Genomic DNA, 16,884 nt, shown 5'->3' with positions numbered 1-16,884 from the left:
AGCTCCTGTCCCTCAGATGTATTTTCTCCTGAGTTGCCTTCTCCACCCTGTAGTTAACTTGCCAGTACTCTGATCTCCACCACTACATTCCCTTCGTGGTGTGAGACTTCCACAGAGATGCCGTGGCTGCAGCAGTGCCTGTGCATGAGTCAATCACAAGTAGCTCTTGTCAGCAAAGTCTGTGCTGGTGTCCTTTGTGAGCCACTCATGTTTAGCCCCTGCTCAGTGCTTGGCTGTGGATTTGAGCTGTTGGAAACTAGGCCAGCCATGGCCTGAAATAGCAGGGCTCTGGTTTTCCTGGAGGGCGTGGTGCGCTTGGGTGTAGGTTTGAGCATCAGGCTGTGGGTGGGAATGGTGCTGGAGGAAAGGTGCCTGTTTTCAGGAGATGTGTGGTGCTACTTCACTTTGATATGACTCTGAACCACCTCCCAGTGCAAACCCACAGTCCCAGAGCAGCCCAGGGGATGCTCCCTGCGTGCAGTTGCTTCATGAAGATAAAATCTCCAATTACCTGGTTGAAGGCCCAGCCCTTACAGGAGGTTGTCTCTTTGTGTCTCCTTTCCACAGCCGGCCAGGGCAGTTTTCCAGCAGCAAGTACGGACACTCCGTGCCCATCCCAGTCCCCACACAAATCCACAACTACCGGCGGATCGAGCAGAACCTGCAGTCTCCCAATCCATGCTCCTCTCCCCGGTAAGTGCTGGGGCTGGCACCAGGGGGTCTGTAAACAAACTGCTTTTCACTTTTCTTTCTCTACCTCTAGAAGTTTTCCTGTGTGTTTGGCTCTCCCCCTCACTGCTGGGAGGCAGTGTTTTGTGTTTTGGGGTGTTTATGTGGTGGTGTTGAGCTTTATTTGTTAGCACTGTAAATTTTGCCTGTGTTCTTTTATGTGAGAAAGCTCCTGTCAGCTCAGAGTGAAGGCTGAGCCACTTTGAGTCTGACAGCTTTTCCCATGCCAGCTGTGGATGGATTTGGTGTCCAAGTGTCCAGGCAGGGAGAACCATCCATCTGGCAGATGCCTTTATAAAAGGAAAATTTGAGATAAACAACTAAAATGGATGGAGCTATAGAACCTACCTGACTTCACCTTAATTGGTTCCTGTATCCAGTCATGCCATAGATGATGTGTTGTGCACGAGTTGCATATTAATGTGGTAATGCAGCCAGGACTGAGTAAACCATGAGCAATTCATGCCTGTGAGGCAGAGCATGTTTTCTGAAGGCTGTCAGGAAGACCCTGACTCCAAGTCTGCAGCACACAGCTGACTTTCTGTGTTCAGAGGTAATGCCTGGTTCATCCAAGACATGTAGGGCTTCTGTCTCTTCTCACATATGATTGCTGGTTGGCAGCAGCAGCCCAGGTCATAGACTGGTGGGAAGGAGACCAATACAGCATCTTAAGGAGCTTTGCAAGATGGGCACTCAAATAGAAGTGTCGAGCAGGTGTCATGTCTTTTCTAGGATGAGTTGTGTTGGTATCTGGGTTAGTTCAAGTTTAGATTTTGAAAGTAGGGTAATACCTACATCAGCCTAAGTTTGGGCTTCAGCCAGCCTAATTCAGGATGAGGTTTGTTTGAAGTGGACCCGGAAGCAGAGACACAGTATGCTGATATTGATGAGGGATAGGGATTAGCAGAAGGCTTGGTCTGTGCCACTGTAACTTTAATACTGTTTTATATTAACTTTTTCAAGTGCGTGGCAGTTTTTGTGGTAAACTCTGTCCTGTTTCCTACATGCCTTGTGTTTTTGACAGCAAAACTTGTGGACACTGATGGTTTTCGACCTCACAAGAGTCCTGATTATCCCTGGGAGGTGTAAAGAGAGAGCTCTGGAGAAGGTGCTGTGCCAACCCCAGACCTGGTGGTGGGCTGCTGAGTTGAGGCTCACAGCCCACAGCAACAGTCAGGGAGCAAACTGCCATGTTTTACTCCTTTTAGTCACCTCTGTGTGATGCTGAGGTTGGCATGTCCCTGCACAGGAACTCGAGGAATGGGCCCAATCAGGGTGACTCACAGGCTGCTTTTAGCATCTCTCAGCATCTCTGACGTCATGTTTTTTCTGCCCCAGGAAGCCATACTTATCTCTGGCCATCACTTCCTCTAATCAGCAGGTTCAGTAGACACCCATCAGGAATGGCAGGAGAAAACTCCACCAGGCATTTCGTGTGTGATTCCACTTTTCCATTGGGTGTATCAAACAAGCCATTGCTGTGAGTGCCAAGTCGTGTTTGCTGAGTCATTTGATTGCAAACCTTGACGTACACTCTGGTGTCTGAGAAATGTCCCCCTGTCACCTGACTGGCTGCAGTGTGTCTGTCTAAGGTGGTGTGGTTGTGGACAGATGTGTGGCTTGGTGAGGTGCTAATTAGATGTGTGTGCTTCTGGTCACATCACCTGTCCTGCTCTGCTGGCTTACCCTGGGTCTCCTAGGGTGGCATCTGACATTCCACATCTTCCAGCAGCAGCAGTCACCTGGTGCTTTTCTTCTGCAAGTTCCTGATAGATAAAATTCAGCCTTCTGCATGGCTCGTGGTCTGGAGAATTAAAAACATGGCAGGGCAGTACCTTCTGCCACTGAATATCTAGGTACATTCTCACCCTTCTCTTTGGAAATTAATTTTGCTTCAGGGCCAGGCACTTGATGAGCATTAGCCACTGAATCTGGAGCAGCCTGAAGAGAAGTGATTTTTAGGTTAAAATTTTCAAGTATTTCCTTTTTTTCAAGCATGTGATTATAGCATGGATTTACTTGGCTGCAGAATGTGGTAACACATTAAATAGGGGAAGGGAGGTTGACAGATCAATTATTTCAACTATCTCAACTACTGAATAGATTTATTTTTTAAAAAATGTGTTTATTTTCTGAAATGTGGCATAAAGTGAAATATACACCTAGAAGTGTTGTTGAGTACATTTACTGACAGTTCATCAGGATGATTCTGCCATTCCTGGCACTGCTGAAACCCACATCCTTTGTTCCTTCTGTTCAGATACATGAGGACAGCTAAATGCAGCATCCTGGGCAGAGCAGGCAGGGTACCTTAGTGACAGCATCTTTCAGTGGCTCAAGCATGGAGGGGTTTTTATCAGCAGTCATTGATTCCTGTCCAGAAAACCACCTACTGGTTGAGACTAATGTTCTTGTAACAAGAGAAAAAATGTTTCCAAATTGAGAATAGAATGAAGGACTTGATGAAAAGACAGTGCTCTCATACAGAGGAGTGTTATTGGAATCTTGGTGAAGGAGCCTGCAGAAGCAGAATGGCATTGCAATTTTGGTTGTGTGTTCTTAATGATGGGGAAAAGATTAACATATTGAGAAATAATTAATTAATATACAATAACCTTGTCTCTCTCCAGACTGATGGTGTGGATGTACTCACTTTCCCACTAGTTTCCTCTCCTGTTTCATTTTAGCACTGGCTAATACTCAAGGTTCCTGCATGTGTGGGCTTTACAAATTAATTTTAGCTCCCTAAGCTGAGTCCTCACAAGGAGTTGAAGGCATTTAGACAGGCAGCTCTGACTGTCTGGCCCAAAAACTCAGATTCCTCTGAGATTCCTTGTGGAGTGTTTCAGATCTGACAGCCACACACTGTTGTGTTTTGCTGTTTTGCTCTGGAGCTGTTGATTTGAGTCCAAACTCTGTTGCAGAGCAGTGCATTGGCACACTTTACCTTGGCATTGAGCACAGAGCTTCCTAGCTAAAGGCTGCCCTGACTGAAGGACAAGTGGCTCAGTACAGGAGGCACAATTGAATAAAGCCCTCTCAGGGCATTCTAGAGACACTGCCTAAAATAAACATGTTGGACATGGCAAGATAGGAAATTCGGTTTTGTTCAGGATTGATGTAGATACCTGCAAACATCTGAGGTGTCTCTGAGAAATTACTATCCTGCTTACAGCTAAGCTGACCTTGATTGTTCATTCATTTGCATTGAAACTCTTAAGAACAAGGATTATCATCTTAATCTGTTTTGACATAGTCCTAGAACAGTGGGATTTTGATCCAGGTTAAAGAGTCATGAAGTTCTGCTTTTATGGGAGTAACTGTGTGCTTGTTGGGTGATGCTGTTCTCCTTCCTCTTCTGTACTGGCCTCTGGAGTGACCTGTGTGCTGCTCTTGTTTCCTGTAAGGTCTGGTACGGTCCGGAGGTCCAGCAGTACGAGTCCTCTTGGTTTTCCCAAAACTGGTGCTTCCCCTCCTTATCCTGGAGAGCATGGATCCATGCCCAGCACTAAAAAGCTCTCCTTTGGTGGTGCCAAGCCATTTATGCCATCACCACAAGGTAAGATGTCAGCTGGCGTATTGCTGTCCTGATAAAATCATTTGCCTCTTTCTTGTAAAGAGCAGGGTTTTGACCAGCTGTAGCTGCCAGTAGAGAAGTAGAGAGTTCAGATTGTTGTGTTCCCCTGTGGTTCTTCTCCACAGATTATTTGACAAGTGTTTTGACCTCAGTAAAACGGAGAGAAAAATACCTGTTAGCCCCAGGAGAGGCAAGCTTTGCTTTGGTGCCTGCATCAAACATTTTGCTGCCCTCAGAAGAGGGCATCTGTAAGTGCAAAGTATTTTTTTACTGGCTTGGGTTGGGGTGAGAACAAATGTAAGCAAATTATTGTCAAAGCAAAATTCTGACCAGCTTTAAAAGGGCTTGAACTTCCAGACTGAAAAGTTTTGGCTAAATATCTGGTAGCCTGATGTAGATGCTAACAAGCGGTTCAAGTGGAAAGGGACAAGAGAAACCCCAATGTGCAATGGATGCAATTTGTTGTTTTCTGTAAAAGAACAGCCTGATACAATGAGCTGTTCCCTATCCCTGGTGTCTCCAGTCCTGTATTTATTAGTCTTTGCTGATAGGGAAATACAGAATATTCATATTCTGTTCCTCTGAACTAATATGACTGCAAAGTCAGACTAAAACTTGCTAAACTAATACCAGGCAGAGTTTTTTTAACCTCCTTTTGAGGAGTTGAGGATCTTCTCACCACACAGCTAGAGCTGAGGAGATGGGAGAGATAACTGGCATCTTTTTATAAACAGGTGGTGCATAGTGCTATTCTTGCCTATGAAAACTTAATACTGAATTAACTCCTTTTTATTTCATTCCCTCACAGTTGGAACAATCCCAGAGCAGCCTAGCCAGACTGTTACCCCATCTTCTCTTGGAGCAGAAGTGAGAAGCCGCGTTCCTGCTGCCAGTGCGTTGGTCCTTGCCTTCCTTCATTATTCCTATGGATAAAGCCAGAGCTGTAGTCTCAGGGCATTCTAGGCTGGGTTGATGGCTTCAGCAGCTTCTCTGGATGTTTGGCCAGCCAGGATCTCGCATGCTGGTGGGAGTTGATCCATTCCCATCCTGTCAGTCAGCATCTTCCAGTGCTGACAAACCCTGTGTCCAAAAACTCAAATTTGGGACTTAGAAGCCAATGGATTGAATGGAGGAAAAACAACTCAAAACCTCTAGCACCCTCTCTGTCAGGAGGCCTGCTTGATGTGTAGTTCCTTTGCTGCTGAGCTCTGCCAGTCAGGATCTGTGTCTCTGAATGGGCAGCAATTAAAGAAGCTGCACTTTTATTTCCCTCTTGTTCGTATCTCATCCTCCCACAGACTCAAAACATGACCAGGCCTGGCAGAGCTGTGGCTCTGCTCAGGACCATGCTTAGCCATAGAAGGTTTTGATCTGCAGCTGTTTGAGCTGTAGATCCTGGGATGAGGCTGTCTCTCAGTGTTAGAACCAGGCAGTGAGGTGGTTTGTCACTCTGTGCCCTCCAGGTTCCTTGGCACCCGAACAGTCTCCTCGAGGGATGGGCTCCCGGCTCCACAGTGCTCCCAACCTGTCGGATTTGCATTCCTGCAGGCAGAAGATAACCAAGCAGCACTCTGATCCTCTTGTTGCTCACTTTGGTCATACCCCAGTCAGCCAGCCTCTGCAGGTTCATGGCTTGCAGCACTGCCGGCAGCTCCGGTCCTCACCAAAGCTCTCCGAGTTCATGCAGAGAAGCCCTTTGCCAACGATAATGGGCTCCCCTACAAAGGTATGCCCAGGAGTCTGCTTTTGGGCCTCTCACAGCTTGATCTTCTAGGTGATGAGAGGATGAGCTGCTGCAGTAGCAGATAACTCTGACCTGGATTTATCAGCACTTGCTCCTATCCTGTGAGGGCTGAGCAGTGATCTGTGGGAAATGGGATGGTGTCCTACTTACCGTGGGCAATCTCTGCCCTGGTGGCAGCCCTCAGCAGCTGAGCAGAGCCTGGCTTGGGAGCAGGCAGGGGAAGGAGCTGCCCCAATGGCCAGAGTCTGGTCCCTGGGGACATGGTGACCCAGCTGTGACACAAATGTGTGTCCAGTAGAAGTTCTGAGCAGAGACAGCAGCCTGTGACAGCCCTGTGGCTCATGGGGAGTGGGCACTGTGACAGCATTTCCTCTGCTTACAGAATTCTCAGCAGTTTGTTGTCCTTTTGTTATAGCCTTTCTAGGATTAGGGACAAATAACTCTTCAGGGTTGTATTTCTGTCCTTATTTCAGGCAGGTTGTTAAACAGTTTAATTTTGATAAACAAATGGGGACCAAGAGGAACCTTCCTCCTTCATTTTAAATACAGATCTCTGTTCTTTCTGTTCTCCTCAGGCTGTGTCCCCATTTGAGTTTCCCAAAACCCCAAGTTCCCAGAATCTCCTCACCTTGCTGGCCCATCAGGGGGTCATGATGACTCCGACACGGAACAAGACCTTGCCAGACCTGAAGGAGATGGGTCATTTCCACTGCCAGCAAACTGGGTTGGGATTGAGGCCTGTGGAAGAGATCAAGGGCAGGTGAGCTGCAGTCTGCTTCTTACAGTGGTGTTCCACTCCTCAGTGCAGGACAAATTTCAAATCCCAGCTGATGCTGAAGTTGTAGCGAGACATCTGTAAACATTGTGTAGTTATCTGCTAGCACCTTTGGATTGCAAACTGATATGGTGCACACTTTAAAAGTCTTCTTCTAAAGGAACAGGCCATGGTCTGTATTTTTTAAAATTAAAGCTTATCTGCAGCCTCACACCGTGTTTAGTGTGCAGAGTTTCATCAACTGGGGATGCAGGACTTTTGTTACCAGACAAGCAATTGCTCAGATGCCTGGCTTGTCCTCTGTGGGGCCTGTCATGAGGAGAAGCTGTTTTGGATGTTCCTGCTCCATCAAACAGTGGCACAGGTCTTCAGAAGAGAGATCTGTTGGAAAGCCAGGTGCTGGCTGTCATGAGCACTGCAGGATAGAAAGTCACTCAGGTGCTGCTGTTAAGTTTTTCTTATGTGCCTCTCTGCACACTGCAGCTTTCCCCAGTGTATTGGAGGAATCCTCTGATATTAATTTCCATTCCTTCCAACAAAACCAAATTGTTTTGTATTAATGTAGTGAGGACTTGCTTTACTGCTGTTAGTCACGAGAGCTTTGTACATTCTACAAGTAGCAGAAGATGCTTCAGGTGCTCTGTTGAAAGAATGTTTTTTTCAGTTCCAGACTGTTTACTGTGTAGTGTGAAGTGGCTTTGGACCAGGAGTAGCACAAAGAAGTGAAGTTAGCTGACACCTTGCGCCTGTTGACTTTCAGCATCATGTTGTATGTACTCTTTTTAGATCTCTGAGCACGGGCAGGCTCACTGACCTGCTTCTGAAGGCAGCCTTTGGGGCACAGATCTCTGAAGCTGGCAGCAGCGACAGCCTGAACAATGAGAAGCCAATGGAAATTGCAGGTAGGTGGGGAGGCCAGGCAGATCTGGCAGGATGTCCTGGGTTGGGGTTTGCCTACACCCCTCCTGTAAATGGGAGGCTGCTTTGCCCGTGGCTCTTGGCACAGGAAGCGAGTGCCGTGTGTGAGGAGTGCAGTGGTGTTTGCTTTCCCCTGCTCTGTGGGCTGTGTGTGCTGTGGAGCTGCTGGATAGTGGTGTGATTTTTGTAGGCAGGGCTTCCTCTTTCATCCCCTTCTGAGTGTGATAACCTGTGGAAGTGGTGGCTTGGTGCCAGGCAGCTTGTGTGTGAATGGCTCTGCAGGGGTGGGCGTTCTGGGCGTGCAGGCCAGGCAGCGAGGAGAGAGAGCAGCTGCAGCAGTGGCTGGCACTGCCCAGGCCCTGTGCTGTGGCCCGTGGTGCTGGGGGTGCCTCAGTGGCCTGTGCTGGTACCCAGTGTGTCCCAGGAGAGGCTGCAGGAGCGAGGCACCCGTGCTCTGAGTGACCTTCCTGTAATGCCGGTCTGCACCTTTCAACTGTCTCCCCAGCTCCCTCAGGTGCTTACGGAGGGACCCTGCACTCTGGTGCCCGGGCTGGGGGCTCTGCCAGCCCGTCCCCAGTGATTTTTACTGTTGGATCCCCTCCCAGTGGAACAACCCCCCCACAGACCACGAGGACCAGGATGTTTTCAGGTAAAGGGCCAATACCTACCTGCCTGTTCCAGTGGGAATGCCTGGGGCAGAGACTCGTGTTGCATTCCTTGCTGCAGGGCACTGGTGATGGCAGAAGGCTGCTCAGAGCAATCTGTAGAGCTCAACTGGTCTCAGCACCTTTGAGGTTCTAGTGCTGGCTGCTGCCAACCCCAGATGTTGCTGCTAACTGTTCGCACTGGCATTAGTGCCAGAGAGTGGTTTTCCAGCGTTGTAAGAGACAGGCAAACTTTTACTTTATTGCCCTCTGTTTCAGAAATAGTGCTGCAGCTGTTCACAGAACCACTGTTGCTGAGAGGTCAACAAATGTAAAGATTGTGTTGTGTTCTGATTGCTCTCCCTGTGGGTTTTAGATGAGCCATAAAAGATGAGCATGGCTATCTGTGCCAAACAATTTCAGTACACAGGTTGGGAAAGAGTCAGGAGTGCAAAACTATTAGAGGTGTTACTTATGCTCTCAGCTGCTTAGGTAGGAGATGGGGAAATGCACTCCTGCTTGACAGATATTCCTTGTAAGACACCTGTGCTCTGGCCCTGTCAGCCAGCAGTTGAGGCTGTGGTGATTGGCCCTTTTGGGATAGAGTGTCTGGGAGTTGGAGTCTGTGTTCAGTTTAAGAAAATATTCGGACACATCTTGAATTGCATATTTCGCTTGTTTGTTTTTTTGTCTTGTTTGTTTTTTTGTCATCTGAATGTACTTGACTCTGTTGTTCTCAATTACTGCAGGAAAATTTGGATGTGACCATGAATAAGCTGCTTGACTGGGATAGGGGCACATGTGGGCTTGGTTCCTATGTATAACGTGCATTTCCTTCCTAACTAAAACCACTCGTCTTTGATTGCCTGGTAGATTGGGACCACAATTCTTTCTTTGTCTCGTTTATTTGGAGAGTGAGCTTTAATACTCTTAAATAAAACTGTATGAGGGGCCTGCAGCACAGTGGGGTTACTGTCCTGGCTACAGCCTCCAGCTACTACTGCAGTGTGATGGATAGAGGATTCAGACATCCTGTGTTGCTTTTCAGGGAAAACAGCAATCTGGAAGCAGATGCAAGCACCAGATTTTAGCAGGTTGATACTCGGGTGCTGAAGGGTCTGCCCTTCAACAGGATGTCAGATGGGAGGCCTGGGATAGGAGCCTGTTGAAAGTGAACCTGCAGCACACACACAGTGTTAGGTCAGGGTGACCAAAGCAATGCTGCAGGACAAGCTTTGTTTATTATGCCTGTGCAGGAACTCCTCATGTTATAGTTAATGCACAAAGTTAATGGTGGAAAGGGGAGATTTGCAGGCTGAAACTTTTAACCCCGAGTGCTTGGCAAGCCATGAGTAAGGACAGTACTAAAGGCAGAGCCTTTTTGTGAGTCATCCTAACAATTTCTGCAAACAGCCTCGTGGAATTACAGGGCACCCAGAATGTGATGTTGTAGGTCCTCTCCTCTCTTGTCTCTGAGAGAACTGGAAATACTCTGCCTGTCTTTGATTATCCACTTAGCTTTGAAGCATTGCTGCCAACATGGAGAGAGCTTTTGGGTGGAAAAGAGGCTGTGCCTCTCTGCAGATCAGTTGTGCATTATTATATTGTTGAACCTTTTGAAGGCAGGAAAGGGCAGTAAATTAAACTTGTGGTTAGAAGAGAAACATCTTCCAAAGGACCAGTGAAAGTAGAGAATACCACCTGGGAAGAATTAGCAGAGTGTTGGAGCTGGTATTGGCATCTCCCCGACAGAATGTTTCCCTCTGTGGCAGTGTACCACAGGTAGGAAAGCCTCTGGAAGTGGTGAATGTATTGACAATACTCTGAGACAAAATTTTCTTTGTGCTCCTAGGGTGGATTCAGTGGTCAAGAAGGGGAAAAGCTGATAGTGAGGGAATTGTCTGATGGACACCATTCCTACAGGGTCTCCAGATACCTGGGCTTAGGGTCTTGACTCAGCTGGTCACTCATTCTCTGCCCAGCCTCTTACTTATAAAGAGGGGAAAGCAAAAGTGCAAAGTATTAAATGGAAAACTCTCCTGGCTTGCATACAGGATGTTCTAGAACCATCACTAACCAGAGTGCTCATTCAGTGACAGTAATAGCAAAAAGGAAGGGAGCCAGGGCTCCAACTCTGCTGCTCCATGGTGGGCAGGTTGGCTGTGATAGTGCACGATAAAGATCAGCCCAAGATATTGTGGCAGGATTCAGAAAGGGTTTAGCCAAAAAAAGGGAAAAACATTTCTTCTGAATTGTCTCCATAAATGATTGTCATTCTGGAAGGTGCTTTAAATCTGCCTGAGCTTGTAAGCTGGTCTGCCTAAGTCACTAAGGAGCTTATGGGGGGAGTCCTTGCATCTTCCTCCAAAGTACCTCTTGCTGGCTCCTGTCAGATCCAGGATCCCGAATCTTACAGAATTCTCTCTCCTGCATAAGGAATGTCTACCTACTACTGCTGTCAGTACCTCCATTAATTCCTTTGTCTGTTTTTCTTCACAGTGGGGTCTTCCAGCTCTCTCAGTTCTGGAGGCTCCTTCAGTGGGAGGCACTTGGCAGTGGGAGCTGCAGGGGAGGCTCTGGAGGGCCCCTCGAGTCTCCGGTACGCTTTTGCTGACCCCATCACTGCCAACCTGGAAGGTGCTGTGACATTTGAGGCACCAGAGCTGCCAGAAGAGACCCTCATGGAGGTGAGTGTGTCCCAGGGGTAAAGGACAGTGGAATAAAAAGTAAAGCAAATCCAGACAACTCCATGCTTTGCTTCCAAAGGTGGAGCAAACAAGACAGCAAGTTCCAAGAGAGCAGCAAGGCTGGTGAAGTGTTCAGAAAGCTTGGGGCATATTTACCACCGAGCCCTTTAGTCCATGTAACAGCCTGTGACTGGGGTTAAAATTCCCCATTTCCAAAGCCGGAATTGTAGGTTGGAAGATGAGTTATCCAATGCATTCTGTGTTAGAGGTCTCTGAAGCAAACCTGCCTGCTTTAGGCCTCTCCTTTTTTTAAAGGTTCACATTAGTACTGGCTGACCTGAGAATGTGAGTAGCTCAGTGTGTCAGGTGCCTGCTTGGTGCACTTGGGGAGTCAGCAGTGATATGGTCTCTGCTGAAAGGATCTGAAAACAAACTAAACCTGACACTTCTGTTCCTGCTGGGGGCCGAGGGGACACCATGTTCTGTACCAGAAGAGCTGAACCAGATTGTGGAGCTGAAAGGATGCCAGGCTCCCCTTCTCTGCAGGCTGAAGCACAGCAAAAGCTGTTAGAGCTGAGATATATTTGAAATGTAGGTCAGGCTGCCCATTTGCAGTGGAGGTGGGAAGCAGATTCGGTCATACTTTTGGCTCTGTTTGTTATACCACCTTGGGCCATCTCGGACTGGAGAAGGCTCTTTGTGTCTGACACTTGTTGGTGCTGCTGATGAAAACCCCAAGATTCCAAGAGAAATAGGCAACACATTGTTTTAAGGATGTGGGTTTGCTCTTCTACTTCAGATTTTGTTGAGCTCATTTTTTTCTCTCAGTTCTGCATTGGATTGCATTTGTTGGCTTCATTACCTGTAAAGCCACAGGACAAAGGCTCCCAGCAATGATGTGATCACAATAGCAGTCAGTTTAACTGAGCATCCTACCTGTGTGAGGTGACAGAAGTTTGGAGCCCTGCCAGCTGCCACCACTTCAGATGCTGGTCTGAAGAGAAGTGTCCTAAGGAAGTATCAGTTGATCTTGGAATAGCACTCAGCTTCTCTGGCTGTAATGAGTCATTTGGCTTCAGTTGTCCTTTCTGCTAAGCACAGTAATCCTTTTGCATGTCACAAAACCTTTACAGCAGATTTCAAGACCCTTTTGTGCTCTGTGGAGTTGGCCAGAATGCAAACCTGGCAGGTTTTCTGATTTCTGCTCATCTTTCAGGGCACTGAAGTCTTACTGTTTAAATGCCCTTGTTAATCTTGAGCAGCCCTGTTGGATCTGGATGGGTGGCTCTTCTGTCTTTTGTGGAAGTTTCTTTAGGTGCAGACAAGGCATACTGGAGGCTGGGGTTTAGTTTATTTTGCAGTGCTCTAAAAACACGATACAGAGATGGCTACAGAAGACTTGTGATGGCAAATGGGGCCATAAATGCTAGCACAGTTAACAGAAGCTGACTGTAGGCAGAGGAAGGACTGCCTGTGGGTTAGAGATAAGAGGCTGAGACCTGCAAGACCTCAGCAGTTTCCTGCTCTGCCACAAACTTCTTATATGACTTGGTAATTACTTGATCTCCAAGTTCCTCCTCTGCTTTTAAAGAAAATTGAGGAAGGTGGAGATAACACTTCCTCACTGTACTGGACTGTCCAGGTAGCAAGGTAGTGGGAGGAAGAGATTCATGTTCCAGATAGTTAAAGCTGCCTCAGCAGCCAAGTGCCTGAGCCTGTAAAAGAAAGAAAGAAGCTCTCAGATCTTGATCATTGGGGTTTTCTGGTAAATTCGTGTAGGAAATATCCTTACCCCCTCTGAGAGAACTGAGCCAGTGAATCTTTGAAGACCAGGTTACCCACTTCTCAACAGAGAGTACAAACAATGAAGTTGGCATCTGACCCAGGCAGCAATTCACTTTGCAGACCCACAGGCATTCAGTTTTTCCACAAATACTAACTTCCCAGAACTGGTTGCAGTGACTTAAGCAATGCAGCTTCCCAGAAATGGGACAATCCCCTTTGATCTGTAGTAGCAGAGGAAAAACTACTCTGAAATGACCACAGGACTTGGTGTGAACATTTCCCTCACTAGCTGGGCAGGAGTTGCAGATAAAAGGTTGTTCTTGCTGTCTCCTCAAAGAACCTCACCCACAGCTCACTGCACTGAACTGGGAGGGGATGAAGGCTGGGATGTAGGGTGGGAGACACTTTGTTGGCAGTTTTTGTGGTGTAGGAGGTTTTTCACTGTCATGAAATCCACATTGGCATCACTGTAGTGGGAACAAGAGCTGGGTTTATGGTGCAGATGGTCTCTCCCCGTTCCTGGCTGACTTCTGAAAGAATCCCACAGAGCTGGGATGCTCCTTGGGAAGGGGGCTGATGATGTTAGAGTAAGTCTCACCAGCTTCTCCAGGGAGCTGTCTAGAAATTTCTGGCCTGGGGCTGTTTTTTACTGCTATTACTGTGGAAGAGGAACGGGTGCAGGCTAAGTTTGGCCCAAAGCAGAGGTGTGAGGGGGTCTGGGGGTGAGGTGTTGTTTCTGTGAGCTGCAGTGGGTTGCTGGCACAGCTCAGGTGAGAGCAGCTTTCTCTGTAACCCCTCCTTGGCATCCCTTCAACAGCAAGAGCACACGGACATCCTGCGCAGCCTGCGCTTCACGCTGGCCTTCGTGCACTACGTGATGGAGATCGCTGCTCTCAAGGGCAGCTCCAGTGACATGAGCAGCTCGGTGACATCTGAGTACCAGCTCCAGGAGAGCGTGGTGGCCGACCAGATCAGCCTCCTGAGCCGGGAGTGGAGGTAAGGATGGGCAGAGCTGCCCAGCTCCCAGGGCTCCTGTCATTCCCTCCCACCCCACACATCCTCATGTACCCACAGTCCTTGGGGACACGGAGCTGCTGTCACACTGAGCTGTCTGCTTTCTTTGCAGCTATGCAGAGCAGCTCGTGCTGTACCTGAAAGTGGCAGAACTTCTGTCCTCGGGGCTGCAAATGGCCATAGAACAGATCAAAGCTGGCAAGCTGTGCCTCTCCTCCACTGTCAAGCAAGGTAAGGGGCTGTTACACTCATGGGGGAAAGGGCTCACCTGGAATGGAGCTATTAAAAGTGTCACCGAGGGTGTGGAGGGGATGGAGTGAGTGTGAACCCCAGAAGGATGGTGGGGGCTCATTTGTGATTGTCCCCTTGTGCAGCCAGATCTTTATTCACACTGAGAACATTCCTCTCTTCACACTGACTTCATCGCTCAGAGCTGTTGTCACGCTCTTGGGCCACTCTTCAGCACTAATTGTGAGAGGAGGATGTATCTTCTCTGATTCCTTGTGTATCTGTCTTAGGTACTATTGTGTACTTGAAGTAAGCCCAGCTTAATTACACAGTGCATGTCCTGGGAAGTGCTTACTCAGCAAATAGAGACTTGTCCTGGCAGTGATGATTTTTCAAGTGAAACAAAAACACAGGAAGTGAAGTACTGGTAATGTCAGAGTCATTTCTTTGCTGGTATTACAACTTTACATTTGCATCTGACTGGCTGTGGTGAGAGCTGGCTGTGAGTCAGTGATTAGAAAAAATAATTTCAAAACCCCCATTGTAATATTACTGAGGGAGCTCCTTGAGGCACTTGAAATACTTGACCCACCAGCCACCTACCCCAAGAGCTTTGTCTTTGCAAGTATTTGGGCTGCCTTGGGATGGGGTGTAAAAAAAAATGGAACTTAAATATGATGAGCACACATATGCTGTAGCAGGCAGTGTGGAGGAAAATACACCAGATTTAGCTACACATCTTCCACAAGTTCAGGGCTAACAGGAAAGTTGTCATAACCCAAATAAATCACTTCTTCTCAGAGCAGATTGCAGCTTCTAGATTTGTAGTGTCGTTTGTCCTTCAGTGTGTGGGAATTGGGCAAGGGTGGCTTGTCTTGTTTCATGCAGCTTGGGGATTTTCAAATGTGTGTAGGAGTTAGCACTCATCAGATGCTGGTGGGAGTTTGTGTTCAGCACTCTGTGTAGATCATGCCATGTAGCTAGGGAGACTCAGCCTGTGGCATCCCTTGCAGTTGTAGATTGTTATTTAATTGCTCAGAGTCAGATTTAATTCCTGATTCCCTATTCTGAAACCTTATTGTGTGAGCTGCTGTGGTTCAGGAGAGGAGGTGGCCTTGCTGTCTTCTCTTAGTGGGACAGCAGAGTCCCAGGAGAGATTCCCTTGCTTAGTCAGTGCTGCTGATCCACACTCCAAGAGCTCCCATGTGTGAGCCACGCTCCCCTTCACAGCACATCATCACCCATCAAGGAGCAGAAGCTGTGTATCTGCTGCTGCTGCTGGTGTGTGAGACATCCTGTGCAGAGCAAACTGCTCCTGCCTTGTGACTGCTGAGGGAAACAAAAATAGACCCGGCCTCAGGTGAACCAGACGTGTGTAGGAGTTGCCATGTGCAGGCTTATAACTGGTGAAGGTGACAGAGGAAAGGGAAAAGACCCTCTTGGTGCAGAGCTTTGCTGCCAGTCTCTTTGCTTTAACAGAACCTCGTTGTCTCCAGGTTAATCCTTTGGGGTCCTGTACGTGGGGATAGGAGGCACAGGGAGAACTGTGAGTAGTGCCTAAAGCATTTCTTTCTTTTACTCTAGTTGTGAAGAAGCTAAATGAGCTCTACAAATCCAGTGTATCTTCCTGCCACTGCCTCAACATGAGACTGCAGAGGTTCTTCTTGGACAAACAGAAGCTCATGGATCGGATCAACAGCATCACTGCAGAGAAGCTCATCTTCAGCTACGCTGTGCAAATGGTAAAAACCTCTCTGTGCCTGGGACTGGGGTTAGCACAGAGCAGTTCTGGGCATTCTTGGTTCCTGCTGGTGGCCTTAGCAGGTGGTTCCCCTCATCATGCTCCCCTCTGGAGGCTGGGCAAGGGGGGTGTCCACACAGCTGAGGGACTGTGCTGGGGAAGCTGGGTCTGCTCTGGGAGTAAGCTCTTGGCACTGGATTGTTGCCCTCAGGTGCAGTCTGCAGCCCTGGATGAGATGTTCCACCACAGAGAGGACTGTGCACAGAGGTACCACAAGGCTCTGCTGCTAATGGAGGGACTCCTGAACATCATCACTGAACAGGGAGACATAGAAAACATCAGTAAATGTGAGTATTAGGTGACTTGTTGTTTTCCCCCCAGCTAGAACATGGGCTTTTTAGCTGCATAGATCAGAAATTTCAGTTGCCAGCACCATTTTTTTTCCTCTGGCTACATTTTGGTGGACATAGCCAAGATCTCTTTACAGCTCCTCATTGCCTGGCCTCCTGCTTTTCCAACAGAAGAACTGTTAGAAATGCAGGTCCCTGTTCTGAGCCACATTTTGGGAGCTTCCCATGCAGAGCACAAACTCTTCTCATCAGCAAGTGCTTGCTGTAGCAGTGAAAGCTGAGCTCTGACCTGTGTGCTATCCGTGGGCTCCTCTCCCAGGGAGTCTGCTGCTCTGAGCTGTCTCCTCTCCAGTGCTCTCCCTGTCCCCTGAGGGATGTCACTCCATCTGGAGGGGAAAGGACTGACTCACTGCTCTGGGCACACTTTCCCGGCCCTTATGGCTGGGCTTTAACCACCTCTGTCACCTCTTGCTGCGGGTGGTGGGAAGAGGGGGTGGGGAATAACCATCATCTGTAGGAGCAGCTTGGTTTGGCCTGGGCTCTGCTCCTCCACAGCCATCCCAACCCACCTGCAGCAGCCCCAGCAGTGTCCCTGTGGCCACTGCTGGCAGACCATGTTCCTGTCCCCTCTGCTGGCCACCCACTGCCTGCCTTGGGCCAGCATCCAGAGCAGTGCACAGCTCCAGGTGTCC

The 16,884-nt window shown here is 48.3% G+C and overlaps 1 protein-coding gene across 7 annotated transcripts in view; it reads left to right on the top strand.

The window, feature by feature from the left end:
• ULK1 (unc-51 like autophagy activating kinase 1) overlaps window positions 1–16,884 on the top strand; it is a 77,647-nt gene that overhangs the window by 56,648 nt on the left and 4,115 nt on the right. For 3 of the 7 annotated variants that reach the window (XM_066331482.1, XM_066331481.1, XM_066331486.1), the window contains 13 exons: window positions 568–693; window positions 4,137–4,288; window positions 4,432–4,554; window positions 5,115–5,198; window positions 5,770–6,032; window positions 6,626–6,810; window positions 7,612–7,727; window positions 8,249–8,392; window positions 10,887–11,074; window positions 13,677–13,855; window positions 13,986–14,104; window positions 15,686–15,843; window positions 16,054–16,189. In XM_066331482.1, coding sequence (XP_066187579.1) covers window positions 568–693; window positions 4,137–4,288; window positions 4,432–4,554; window positions 5,115–5,198; window positions 5,770–6,032; window positions 6,626–6,810; window positions 7,612–7,727; window positions 8,249–8,392; window positions 10,887–11,074; window positions 13,677–13,855; window positions 13,986–14,104; window positions 15,686–15,843; window positions 16,054–16,189 — 1,973 coding nt within the window. Of the gene's footprint in view, window positions 1–567; window positions 694–4,136; window positions 4,289–4,431; window positions 4,555–5,114; window positions 5,199–5,769; window positions 6,033–6,625; window positions 6,811–7,611; window positions 7,728–8,248; window positions 8,393–10,886; window positions 11,075–12,435; window positions 13,643–13,676; window positions 13,856–13,985; window positions 14,105–15,685; window positions 15,844–16,053; window positions 16,190–16,884 lie in introns of those variants that run through there. The other 4 variants (XM_066331484.1, XM_066331483.1, XM_066331485.1 and 1 more) reach the window with 3 other exon arrangements.

This window comes from Sylvia atricapilla, chromosome 17 (assembly GCF_009819655.1).
Source record: "Sylvia atricapilla isolate bSylAtr1 chromosome 17, bSylAtr1.pri, whole genome shotgun sequence".
NCBI lineage: Eukaryota > Metazoa > Chordata > Aves > Passeriformes > Sylviidae > Sylvia > Sylvia atricapilla.
This window is presented reverse-complemented; position numbering and strand designations above follow the sequence as displayed.